The sequence below is a fragment of the Agrilus planipennis genome, unplaced genomic scaffold, assembly GCF_000699045.2.
Source record: "Agrilus planipennis isolate EAB-ADULT unplaced genomic scaffold, Apla_2.0 scaffold320, whole genome shotgun sequence".
Classification (NCBI taxonomy): domain Eukaryota; kingdom Metazoa; phylum Arthropoda; class Insecta; order Coleoptera; family Buprestidae; genus Agrilus; species Agrilus planipennis.
Genome location: NW_020439791.1, coordinates 105,747 through 120,368, shown reverse-complemented (window position 1 = coordinate 120,368; position 14,622 = coordinate 105,747). Strand labels below are relative to the sequence as shown.

Here is a 14,622-nt window from a genome sequence, read left to right as displayed (position 1 = left end):
TAAAAAAAATTTTTTTGAATGATAATTTTTCAAAATTTAAATCACAGTTCTAAACTGTAGGCGCTGGAAGAGATGGGTGCTGTGATCAGGGGCGGAAGAGGGGGGGTGATGTTAAAAGTTATAAGTTAATCTCCTTATCTCATGATTGTAACTATATAAAATACTGTTATTAATATTAAAAGAAGAAATAAATATGCATATGCCATATACCCTATGGTGTATGCTGTAATAAAAAGTTGTGTCTCTCCCGCCTCAAATCATAATCAGAACCCTCAAAAATAGTATGAAATTCCAATGCAGTAAAAGTTCCTTATTCACGATTTCCTTATTCGCGTTTTCATTATTCGCGAGTGAAAAAATTGCAACCCACTTCCTGTATTCACGGCTAAAAATTTCATTACTCGCGGATGCAATTGGTAAACAGAAAAGGACTCGGTGTCATTTATTAAGGGGATTGACCGCAATAGACCGCTCATGCTTAGTGTAAATTTTTACGAAAACATGGGTTTCTATTCTAAACATTGTGATTTAACGTTACGAGATAAATATCTAATTTTTTATATGACAAAGGTTCACACTAACTCGGTACGTTTTTGGTTTTCAATAATATGGTCATTAATAGCTTTTACGAGTGGTTAAACTTGATGCTTCTTGTAGGACACGTATTTTCAATAGAAATTAAAAAATTCAAAAATGGCCTTCGACAAGCTTTCGAATAAAGCTTTATCCATCTTACTACAAAATNTTTTGGTTTTCAATAATATGGTCATTAATAGCTTTTACGAGTGGTTAAACTTGATGCTTCTTGTAGGACACGTATTTTCAATAGAAATTAAAAAATTCAAAAATGGCCTTCGACAAGCTTTCGAATAAAGCTTTATCCATCTTACTACAAAATTTTAAACCTCTGTTACAAACATTAAACTCATAATATCTAGAACCGATAAGCATGTTTTTACTCTACGGCACATGTACTACTGAATCCCCTTAATGTATCGGCATCTTTTGAGTATGCACGTGCCGAGGCAGCTTTTATAAAAGATGTAACCGAATGGACTAATTCAAATTCAAACCAAAAAATCACTAAATTTTTTAAACTTTTGCCTAAAACTGATTATAACTATTAATTTTAATTGCGAATTTCTCAATAAATTGATTTTATTCTGATATATATTGGTTTTATTTTGGAACATTAGAACGTATCCCTTGTGATTCCACACTAATTACCATTCCATATCCAGGGTTTCTGTATTCGCGACATATTTATGGAACGCATACCCCGCAAATAAAGAGCTTTTACTGTAATGTACTAGGAGATGTATAAAACTAATGCTTTCTGTGAATAAAATACTCTAACTTATCAGCCTATCTCCGGCGGACAGGGGCATTAAATAAACTCCAATTTTTCATAAATCTACCTAACCAAACAAAAACGCCACCAATGCAGGTAATTATCCAGAATTGGAGCAATTTTGAAAAATTATCATTCAAAAATTTTTTTTTATTCATGAACTGTCCCCCATTTTCTAATATCAAATTCTATTATGTAAAATGACCGAAAATCGATGAAAAAAATTTTGAAGCGATTTTAGTCTGGAGCCCCAATTCTGGACAATTACCGAAATGTCTTTCGATATCGCAGCATAAGTGGACAGCTCTACCAAAAATTACCAAATGTACAGAATTGTGAAAAATTTGCTTACCTCGGACGACATGGTCAACGGTGGCGCCGAATGCCTTTGTCTATAAACATTGTGCCAACATAAGCAGTCGGTTATAAAGTCACTGTCTTGCCAAGCCGTCTTGATTTCCGCGAGATCTAGCACCATGCTTACTGGACGATTTACGAGGATCTGTAACGAAGCAGAACACATAAATTACGTGACAGTGTCAGAAAATTAAAAATAATGTGTGGCGTATACCTCGACGTTCTTATTTATGACACTTTTAAAACCTTCTGATGGTCACGGTAACCCAAAAACTTTGCATTATGCCTTTACCTACACAATCAACGATTTTATTGAAAACATTTATTTTAAAATGTAGAACTCCTGTCCTGGACTCTAGTAAAAACTTCTAGTCTTTATTATTTACTAGCTACCCCCACGGTTTCGCCCGCTTGGAGTTCAGTTTGACTGTATGAGTAATATTTTATCAATTTTTGAATTAACTGTAAGATACAGGTATCTATATGTCGTTTTGGACGTTTTTACGGGCCGTTTTTAAATTTAATAACTTTTCATAGAGAGAATCTTACAAATAAGGCAGGTTTCGTAAGAAATATATTGGATTGACCGCTTTTTTTGTTGACTTTCTTTGTAAAATTGGTCTCCACGAAAAGCGCTTTTATTGTAACGGAAAATGTACAGCCTGTATCAGTTCTGAAGATCCATTATAAATGTTGGTGATGAAACTTTTGAAACTGGATCTCCTACATCTAAACCTACATACTACAGCTCTTTACAATATTAGTATAGGATATGCAAAGGGTGGTTGGTGTATGGGTGCTGCAGACTGCCGAAATGCCAAAACATAATAGACAGTTATAAAACTTATTTACTACGAATTTTCTAATGACTTGATGACCTTTTTTGTTTTTGGAGTACAAAGGAAATTTTTGAGATACTCATCCGTCCGTGTTTGAGTGGGTAGTATTGGATTCTCTCCGAAGACGACCTACCAACTATAACATGTCCCCTGACTAACTGGACACTCATCTCCACTCTTTATATCCTGAGCTAAAACTAGGATAACTCACATCCTTAAGTATTTGTGAATGGTAATCTAATGTCTATCTCTACTCCTTTGAGCTCTTGTTTCTGCTTCAAATATGTCTCTGACTAGCCCTTCACATCTGAGAAGGTGTGCTACCAACCTATCTCATCCCTCTTATTCCCTTTTTACTTATTTACTTTTCTCTGTTGCTGCTCAAGTTCTATAATTGCCTGTTGCTCTTTATAGGAACTATATATATCGCTCTTGTATATTACATTTTTAAGTAGACATCTTGTCCCATTTAACATTGTCAAAAGCTTTTCCTAGATCTACGAATAATATGTACTCGCTCTTTCCCCTATTCTATCTATTTCTCTATTGTTATCCGTAAAGCTAAAATGTCCTACTGTGTTCCACTATTTCGTCTAAACCCAAATTGGCCTTCCACTAATAGTTCTGACACTCTTTTCTCAATCCTTCTCTGTACAATTCTAGTTAAGATTTGTGACGTATGGGAAGTTAATTTAATTGTTCTAAATTTCTCGCATCTATCTATTTAAAATATATATATTTTAGATAAAATTGAATATTAATTTTCAAAGTTTATATCTTTAAAACAGTTGACGCAGTTAAAATATTTGTAAAGAATTTAATTTATTACTAAGTTACCCGTTAACTGTTAATACAGAATTTCCCAAGATCAAGGGTAGTAAAGTTAAAAAAAAAGCTATTTGCACGAAACAATATTTTTTCCCAAAGTTAAACCATATTTAACATTTTCTTTATCGATTTATGTAAAATAATATTAGATGGATTTTATTTTTTTTTCTATTTCTTCTTGAATTGGAAACTATCACCTTGAGAAGTTCTGAAAAGAACTTAAAGGCTTTTACACCATCGGAATACATAATGCATAGCTATGAGTAACTTGACGACAAATTAAGTTTATAAGATCCATAATAGGTTTCTGTTGAGTGATCCTCTTGACCTTTTGCCAACTTAATGCATTATTGTGAAGGGAAAGGTTACGTTTTAATTCAAAGAGGGAATGAGATTGGTATCTGGAAAATCATGGTCTAGCGTGCTGTGCTGCGTTTTCTCATTAGCATATGAAACGACTTGATTTACGGCTCTCAGCATTTCAAATCCTATAAGGAAGAAGTTACTTTTGAAGTTGAAAGGATTTTCCCGGTTTGGTTCTAATTTTTTTTAGATCTAAATCAGGGTCGTACCTACTCATAATTCAGAATAAAAACGGTAGTGTTGCAACAGACTTCTTCTTCCGCGGAAGTTCCGCATTCTTTTTCACATCCGCTTCTGCATCTGGTTCCGCATTTTTATATCAGAAGCTTACGGAAACTCAACAAATCATACATCATAATCAAAATCATTTTATGGAAACAATAAAACAAGTCGTAAAAAATTATTACTTTTATCTGTTAGCTGAACTTGATCGGTTTTAAAACGTTAGAACGTTGCACTGTAATATTGTAAACGTATTATTATCAACCGTTTATGTTTACGAACTATTAGCGACAACTTGAAGCGCTAAGCCTGCAAAATATTGTTAATAATAATATTGTCTCTGTGAAAATAACTTTATTACAGTTCAGAGCCTAAATCTATTTCCTGACATTTCGTATGTTGATATTTTCCAAATTTTATTATCTTATTGGCTTCCCACTTTAATGTAAAAATGACCCCTTCTTAACAATCCTCCTAATAATTCCATTTCCAAAATACTAACATAGTTTTAGCGTTTATTTATTTTGTATGGTGTTTGTTCAGTGTTTTAAGTTTTAAGTTAAAAGTACAAGTTTGAAGTCAAAAAGGAATCTAATTTTTTGCCCCTGTATATCTATCCCTACAGTTGTCCTGCCTTTAATGATGATGATTGTTTCTTCGATATGTAGATTAAAAAGTAGCGGTGATAGTGTGCATCCTTGTCTGACTCCCTTCCTAATATTTACTTCTTTAGGTTCCTTCTGGAACTCTGTAACTGCCTGTTTCTCTTTATTCAAACTACTATGTACCACTTTTCTGTTTCTGTATCTCATCTCTACATTTTTAAGCATATTTAACATCGTACCCCATTCTCTATACTGAAACACCTTGTGCAAGGAAAATTCAATACGTTTTTTTGGTTCGATAATATTATTATTCAGTGAAGGTGAAGGTCAAAATTGCGTAGCTATTCACTGCAAATTATGTGTTCAAAGTGTGGGACAAATCTGTCCGTCTACAACATACACTTCAAGATAAACATACGTAATTATCCTCCAATAGAACTCAATCAAAAGCGGTTAATTCTATGCTTACCTTACCGGAATAAATTGCGGCACATTACCGAGAACAAATGAGACGGAAATCATGGCCTACAAAACTGATTGTTTCGGTAGACGTCTGCCAATAAATTAAACCAGTCCATTTGCAGCACAATTGAATTCTAATAACGAAATTTGCTTCAATTTATTGTACCATCTACATATATCTATACGATATTAAATTTGGAAAATGAAATTACATGCATTATCAAATAACAGACCTAACCTACCGTTTATTCGTTAAAATTGGTTTTTATGTTTTTGTTTGAATTTTTTTGTGGAAGAAAAGTATAAGTACGTGTTTTTTTTTAATTTAATTATATCGTCAGTCCTAAGACTGGTTGGATACGCACCTCCACTCTTTCCTAACCTGAGCTAATCTTCGCATTTCCGTAAAACTAGAACAACCCATATCCTTAACTATTTGCGAACAGTAATCTAATCTAGGTCTACATCTACCCCTTCTAACTTCCATTTCAGCCCTTTATATGTCTCTGACTAGACTTTCTTGCCTAAGAAGGTGTCCTACCAACCTATCTCGCCTATTTCTTATTGACTTCCATAGAGAGTCCTCTGTTCTCCTTATATTTCTAATACCTCTTCATTTCTAACCTTCTCCATCCACGATATCCTCATTATTCGCCCGTAACACCACATTTCGAGCGCTTCTAACTTTTTTTTTCCGCCGTCAATGTTTCGCACCTGTATAGCGCCGGGCTCCAAGCATACACCTTTAACAACCTTTTTCGAATTTCTAAGTTAACCGTTCGCGAGCATAAAAGTGTCTTTTTTTATTGAAGGCGTCTCGACTTGGCGCTATCCTCTACTTTATATTTCCTACTGCTTACTACTCCTTCCGTCATGACTTATCTGACTTCCTAGATATCTAAAATCAGCCACTTCTTCTAATTTTTCGTTTGCTATCTTTATATTCGCTCTTTTCCCTTGCATACCAGTATCTTTGTTTTACTTTTATTTATTTTCATACAGTACTGTTTTGTTAATACCGCTTCCATTTTATTTAAAGAGTTTTTAATGTAGGTGTAGAGTGATTTTTAATAAAAGTAAAAAGTATTCATACAACAAATTCAAGTTATATTTGCAGTTTTTTTAAAAGACAATTTAATCAAACAGCCAAAAACATTATGCAGTGTAGAGGATAGTTTCAAATCCGAAATTGATCATGTTAAGAATGATCTGCTCCAGAATGCCTACCTTGAATACCCAAAACAATCAACGACATCATCATATAGGGTCGTCAGTCCTAAGGTAACCATAACATCCCACATGCTTAACTATTTATGACAATAATCTAATCTATGCTCGCGAACGGTTACTTTAGAAATTTGAAAAAGGTTGTTAAAGGTGTATGTTCGGAGTACGACGCTGTACGGGTGCAAAACATTGACAGAGGGCGCATCGGAAAAGAAAAGGTTGGAAGCGTTCGAAATGTGGTGTTACCGGCGAATTATGAGGATACCGTGGATAAAGAAGGTTAGAAATGAAGAGATATTAGAAAGAATAGGAGAACAGAGAACTCTATGGAAGTCAATAAGAAATAGGCGAGATAGGTTGGTAGGACACCTTCTCAGGCTGAAGGTCTAGTCAGAGACATATTAGAGGAAGAAACGGAAGTTAAGAGGAATAGAGGTAGACATAGATTATATTAAGGAAATGCGAAGATTAGCTCAGGATGGGATAGAGTGGAGGCGCGTGTCTAACCAGTCTTAGGACTGACGACCTTATGATTATGATGAATCTAATCTAAGTCTACATCTACTCCTCAGAACTCCAGTTTCTGCTTTTAATATGTCTTTAACTAGCCCTTTATGTCTAAGAAGGTGTCCTACTTCTTATCAACTTCCTAATGTTTAAATATTAATCACTAATAGTTTCCAGAAAAATTCTATTATTTTATATCTAAAACCTTATATCAATAGGAAGGTCTTTTAATTTCTCATCGAACGGTATCATTTAGCTTGGCTCATTCAATTTAAAAAGAAAAAGTTATTCGTCTTGTAAAAGATCAAATGTAGTTTTCGATATTTCCAGCTCTAAATAACGTACACATTTTGCTCATAGCAAAAAGGATTTGATAAGCTTTTATAGTTGATTATCTTAACAAATACTAGAAATTGGTATAGGGAACTGTTAATAAATAAAATCGACCTAAAATTAAAAAAACGTAAAAATATATAAGGCGTTCCACGTAAAATAACTAAGTTACGTAGCATCCAGAAGAAATGGAACACCCTGTATGACTGAAAATATTTTCTGTATATGAACCATATGATTCCAGACTACTTTTACAAAAACATTTTCTTTTTAAAATGCATAACAACAGAGTTATGAACGAAGCCGCCTTAGGTTTTACACCCTGTATATCTGTTCTTAATCAACACGCGAAACAATAAAATTTCAAAGAAACCAGAGATAAGCATACTAATCGAGATATTTACCCAAATAATTTACATGTTAGGCATCCTACTTTAGTGTCTTTTGGTGGATAAATTATATGAGTACAAAAAAAAAACACTAATAATAACAGATAACAGTTTATAACAATTAACAACGAAAACACAAGTAACAAAAAGCACAAGGAGTGAAACAACAAACGAGAACAAGGGAACAGAAAGAACAAGATAATACAACAATAACAATAACAATAACAAAGACAACAAAAATGAAGCAATGTAGCAAATAGCAATAGAATAAAAGCACTTACGAAAGGTGGTAGTAGCGGTAGACGAGAAACTCTCCTGAGATAAGAAATTTTAGAGTATTTATAGGATAGGGTTGTTAGTAATTTTGATAGAATGTTCTAGAAGGAAAANTCTTGGTCAGGCCGGAAACTTATCAATCCACCCTCGTATATCAGACAAAATCCTTGATCCTGCGCTGCTAACGCTGGTAATAATACCACCTATTTCACCCTTATTTGGGTCACCCTTAATGTATCCTAAAACAAGGAAACTAAACTTTACTGTACACTGCAAGTTGCAGCTTTATAATCCATGTTATGATGTTGGAGTAGACGAGGTAGTTGGTTTTGGTTGCTTATTAGCAGGGATGTGAAATTTGATTGTTATGACATGTATTTGAAATAGAAGATGTAAAATATGAAATGATCCACTAGGTCAGCGCTGTTCAACTTATCATAGCCCGCGGGCCATATTTTTTTCTTCAAACATTTCGGGGCCAAGAAGATTTATAAATGTAAAGTCAGTTTATGTTAATTAAAAAAATACTTTATTTATACTAAAGATAAAACGGTAAAATATTCGTAATTTATTAATGAAAACATTGTGACCGTAATTGTTTAGCAACAATATCTTTTATGTCTACATCAATGTCTGTTCCAGCAAGTCTAATTATATCTTCAATAGTAAAACCTTTTAAACTGTTTCTATATTTTGACTTTATATATTTCATATCGGAGTATGCACGCTCGCAGATGTATGTACTTCCAAACATTGATACAATTTGAAGTCCAAAATCTCTCAATTTTGGATATTTCTCTTTATCTAAAAATTTGAATACAGTGTAAACTCTTTTAACGTCACTCGATATTTACCAAAAACGGTTTTGTTTTTTTTATTCGGAAGAACCGTTCTTAATTAAAGATTAATATTATTAGTATTAAGCTGTACAGTTAATTAGCGTCTTCCGTACTTAAAGGTTTTTGATTTATTCCAAGAAATTTAAATGCTTTTGCCTGGTATTTAATTTACTGTAAAATGAAATAAGCGATTTATCAATTTCTTTTTTAATAGCTTTTCGTTTTCCCGTTCATTATTATCAGTTGTGCACGATTCCTTGATGTACTTGCCTAAAGTTAAATCGATTAAAGCAAAATGGTCCAACGACCCTTTGCCGTGAAATATGACCCTAACCTTGAAGTCGCTGTTATTCATGCCTGTCGTTTTGTGTAAAGTCTCTCATTCAATTAATTATCGCGATAATGATAAGAAGGTAAACAGCTTTGTGTGGATTTAATTCAAAGTTCAAAAATGACGACAGCAAAATCGTGAATCCTGCTTTTAATTTTAGAATTCTGTTTCTTTTCAGTAGGTGAAGTCTTTCAACATATGTGTACACGTAGGGAAAATGTTTAACCGACCATGTGGAAATTGTATTACACATATATGTATATCAAATGCAGGGAATATAGGTTATGACGTATGGTAAACGGGGCGTGTCCTTCAATGAGCATCTTGATCGTTGTTTTCTATTTTGTATATATAATTTATCTTTTATTATTCACCTAAAAAACTGTTTAAAATAAAAATACTTCTCACTCAAAATGTCGTAATACAAATATTTTGGCTGATTTTGACCCTCAGCTAATAATGTTCTGTTCTGTTGCCTGAAATAGGCCATTACCTTAAATTTAAATTATGATTTTAAAAAGAATTTAATTCGATGCATTAGGAAATTAATTTTTTGAATTAACTTTCCCCATTACAGATAATCTCAAATTAATAAGGAAAAATTGTTACTGCTCTCTCGCCGGGAATCGAACCCGGACACACTAGTACTCTACCACTAAGCTTCGAGGAGGCGACAGCACCCACCAGTCGCATTACTAATAATGATTAAACAATGCTTCCAGGATTCTGCAACATATACTCGTATTTTTATACCGTCGTGATTGCTGCTATTACTTCTGCGTAGCTTAGTGGTAGAGTACTGGTGCATAAAACCAGGGGTTCGAGTTCGATTCCCGGCGAGGGAGTGACCGCAGCAACAGTTTTTTCTCATTAATTCAAAGTTATTCTCTGTAATTGGAAACGTTTATTCACTAATGCATTGAATTACCTTTGTTGTAATACTTTCTGCAAGTGTTTTCCAATACATCAACTGCATTATTGTTATTGTTATAGTAAGAAATGAGTATCAGAAGCTACTAACTTGCTCTGACAAACTAGAGGAGTGAGTACAATTCGCCTAAACTGCACGTTCTAGCCAGTTAAATATTTTCGCAAACGGTATGTGTACATATACCAGCTCTGTTCAAATAGTATCGCGAACTGTGTTTTATCAAAAATTATTTATTTATTCGTAAATATCTATTTTGCCCCGCTAAAAGTAATTCCCACGGATATTATACACTTGTGCCAACGTTTTTTTCAATCCTCGAAGCAATTCAAAAAATATTTTTTTGTGATCTTGTTCACCTGCTTCTTCAATGTCGTCTTATCTCCTTAATCGTAGCATAGCGTCGTCCTTTTGCGGGCCTCTTCAGTTTCGGGAACAAGAAAAAGTCACAGGGGGGCGCAGATCTAGGGAATACTGTGGCTGCGGCATTATTAGTGTGTTTTTTTTGGCCAAATACTCGCGCACAAACAACGATGTGTGATCAGGGGCGTTGTCATGTTGCAATAGCTAATTTTTGTTCTTCCACAAATCCGAGCGTTTCTGGAGGATTACTTCGCCCAAATTGCGCATAACTTGCAGGTAATATTCCTTATTGACCGTTCTACCCTTTGGCAAAAATTCATGATGCACCACCCTCCTGCAATCGAAGAAAACTGCAAGCAAAACCTTCACATTTGACCTAACTTGGCGTGTTTTCAGTCTTGGCTCGTGCAGCAACTTCCATTGGATTGAGCTTTGGTTTCCACGTCATAACCATAAACCAATGATTCGTCACCAGTTATGACTCTCTGTAGGAAATTTGGGACAATGTTAATGCGATGTTTTTGGTCGAAATTGAGCAGTTTTGTTACGAATCTCGTCTCATGCCTAAATTATTGGTAAAAATCGAACGGCAGAAGCCAATCGATATGTTTAAGTCCTCAGCAACTTCTTTAACGGTGATTCGACGATTGGCCTATACCATTTTCTTCACTTCATCAACGTTTTCGTCTGTTTATGACGTGCTCGGGTGTCCGGCACGCCCCTCGCCGTTCACATCTTCTCGACCATCTAAGAACATTTTGTACCACCGATAAACGTTGCTTCGGGCCAAGGTAGCTTCACAATTTATAACATTCGGAATGCGTCCGCGCACTTAATTTTGTTTTTCACACAAAATTTGATTTGTTGATCCATTTTTTTTGGAATAGGCAAAAATCGAAGACCAGCCAAAACAGGTGCAAGCAAAGCAGCGGTCAAAAATTAAGTGAACATATAACAGAGATATGAGTACAGGCCTGACGCTGGAAGCTGGCGGAAATTTTAAAATGGCGTGGATGCTCGGTGGCAAAAATAGGCAGTTTTAGGTATAACGATTGCAGCCCTCTTTCTTCAGTATTCATATCAAGGGCGTAGATTAAATATTTAAAAATAGGGATCAGTGAGCAAGTAATAGACATACAAACAGAATAACTAATTGTTAATGTTGGTGACAGTGATAGAGATTCCCAAGATGACAGTGAATGTGAAAACTAACTTTAAAACAAAAGCAATAGGTTTATTTTTTCTTTTTGGTAAGTTATGTTTCTACATTATTTTCTAGTACGCTACTGTCCTATCTGTATTAATACTATAATTTACGCCTACTGAAAGCTTATTTGTGTATCGTTTCCAAGTGACTTACCCAAATAGGTCATAAATGGGTAAGTACCTACGCGACCGCTCGTCAGCTTCCTTCGTTCGACCTGTACCTACTTAACGCCACAAAAAATTGAAAATCGAATGTACGTAACCCGCGATAATTCCATACTTGCGATACTTTTTGAACAGCCCTCGTATATGTAATTTTCATTCTTTGATGGTAATAAAAAAAGGACATTAACGTCAAAGAAGGCGGCATAATGTTATCGATAAAACATCGCGCTGTTCGACGTCGGTCGTCTAGTCGAAAATTTCAAAGAGAATAAAAACAACATTAGAAAGAAAATGTAAATGAAAGAAGATAGAGATGGATAGGTTGGTAATTGACGATTCTACGAGTGGCACTTGCGGTAATGTACCGTATGATTATGAATATTGCACTTGCACTTCGATCTGCTTGCTGGTTGAGATAAAAGGGAAATAAAACCTATATTTTCGTTTTAAACAGCTCTCTATCGTTTTGTCCAATGCCTTTTATATTCTGATGAAGTATGCGACCATACGGCATTTACATTTCCAATACAATAATTAGGAATTAGGAACCTAAATTTATAAATAATCGTTTGAAGCACGGTTAGAAATGAGGAAGTATTGGAAAGTGTAGAAGAACAAACAATACGTAAAAATAGAAATAGGATATACTACAAATGGCGCAGTAAACGCCATCTGTAGCACGATGCTACATTTTAGGATTACGTATGCTCCAACAAAACGAATCCGGGATTCAGCAAGTAGATATCTACACAAGTGGACCTTGTTGGAGCATACGTAATCCTAAAATGTAGCATCGTGCTACAGATGGCGTTTACTGTGGAATTTGTAGTATTTTCTAAAACGCACTGTTAAGACAGCAGGTAAAAGTTGGTCTGCGTTCTGTCGGAGAGCTGTCTGCGACGCGCCGATGAGATCCAAAAAGATCGAAATCGCGATCCGCGTCTGGCAGTTTCGACAGAATACAGACCATTTCGAATCATTTTATTCGAGAAGTAGGATAGTAATACTGGACATATTAGAAACAGAACAGAAGGGGCAGAAGAAACCTTAGGTTGGAATACGTAAATAGAGATGTCAGATGATCGAGTGTTTAGGATATGCGATGATTAGTTCAGAACAGGAAAAGGTGTGAAAGTAGGTGTCCAACCAGGTTTGCGGGCTGATGACCTTTTGATAACAATGGTATAGTATTACAGGGTGTCCAGAAAGGATACTGGGTGTTTGTACATTCAACGAAAAAAAAAACTACAAGTCAGAAAAAGAAAAGTATTTTTTGAAAATTAAGTGGCAAAGGTAATGTGGAGAAGTAAATATTCGGAAGGGAGTTAGACAGGGATGCACACTGTCATCGCTAGTTTTTAATATATGCATCGAAGATGCAATAAACATCATTAAAGAAAGTACAACTGTAGGGATGGATATACAGGAGCAAAAGATTACTATGCTTAGATTTGGAGATATAGCAGTATCAGCATCTAGCAAGGAGGAGTTAGAGATAGCTTTAAATAATATGGAAGCGGTATTGACAAAACACTATTGTACGAAAATAAATAAAAGTGAAACAAAAATACTAGTATGCAAAGGAAGAAAAGGTGAGGAAAGAACGAAAATAAAGATAGGAGATGAAAGATTAGAAGAAGTGGCTGATTTAAGGTATCTAGGAAGTCAGATAAGTCAGGGCGGAAGGAGTAGTAGGGATATAAAGAAGTGGATAGCGCAGGGTCGAGCGGCATGGCTTAGAGGTCTAGATCATTGCTTAGCATTCGGGAGGACGCCGGTTCGATTCCGGGTCCGTCTGCCTTGGTCCAAGTTTTTCTGTGGTTTCCTTGGATCACTTAGGCAAATGCTGGGGCAGTACTATTCCACAGATAATCTTTCACTCTCTTCTGTCTTCATTTCGTCCGTCTCATCTTTCTCACCCGAACTACCACCCACCCATTCCCACGATTCCTGAAAGCAGGCTGAAGAGGGCCTTCCGCCCTACCTTCCGGCGTAGTTTTAGCAGGGTCGAGTCGCATTCGAAATGTAGTGTTATAAAATGCGAATGATGTAGATAGAGGAGGTTAGTCGAGCGGCATGGCCTAGAGGTTTAGACCATTGCTTAGCATTCGGGAGGACGCCGATTCGATCGGGTCCTTGGCTTTGGTCCAAGTTTTTCTGTGGTTTCCTTGGATCACTTAGGCAAATATTGGGGCAGTAATATTCCACAGATAATCTTTCGTTCTCTTCTGTCTTCATTTCGTCCATCTCATCTTTCTCACCCGAACCACCACTCACTCATTCCCACGATTCCTGAAAGAAGGCTGAAGAGGGCCTTCCGCCCTAACATCCGGAAGGACTGCCCGCCCACCAGCATTACTGGCTGGTGGGAATGAAACACCCAAAAAATTTTTTTTTGCGAAGGTTTGAAATGAAGAAGTATTAGAAGAAACAATAGGACAACCGACGACTCTATGGAAGTCAATAAGAAATAGCCAAGATATGTTAGTAGGACACCTTCTCAGGCACAAAGATCTAGTCAGAGGACATATTAGAAGCAGAAATAGTTAAGGATGTGTGGTGTTCTAGTTTTGGGGAAATGCGATTGTTAGCTCAGGATAGGAAAGTGTGGAGGTGCGTGTCCAACCAGTCTTAAGACTGACGACCTTCTGATTATGAAGGGTGGGCAACCTATTTTTGGAGTACCACCTTTGTGTTTAAGATATTTTGCATTTCAACAAAAGCAAAGACTTACCTATAAACAATTTAAAATGAATACGTGAGATAACAAAGTTAATTGAAATATACATATATCAATAAACTTAAATGTTGAACATGTTTAGAAAATTTAATTAAACCTTCTTATCTAATAAAGAGATCTCGGTACATATGAAACCGGTTCGTTTAAGCATACATATTATGTATATGTACGAGGGTGGATTGATAAGTTTCCGGCCTAACCAAGAGATGACGCCACTAGGCCTACCTTGAGGTGACATTCTATAGTACCATCCTTGGATAGCTTGTAGCTATAGTTTCAGCCCGATCTCCT

General features: G+C 35.6%; 1 protein-coding gene across 1 annotated transcript in view; it reads right to left on the bottom strand.

Annotated features, from left to right (window-relative positions):
- The window catches only part of LOC108741596 (cell wall protein PRY3-like), a 51,130-nt gene that overhangs the window by 21,682 nt on the left and 14,826 nt on the right, over nt 1–14,622 (bottom strand). Inside the window, exon 4 of the mRNA XM_025979488.1 lies at nt 1,704–1,853. Within this exon, the coding sequence (XP_025835273.1) occupies nt 1,704–1,853 (150 nt within the window). The remainder of the gene's footprint in view (nt 1–1,703; nt 1,854–14,622) is intronic.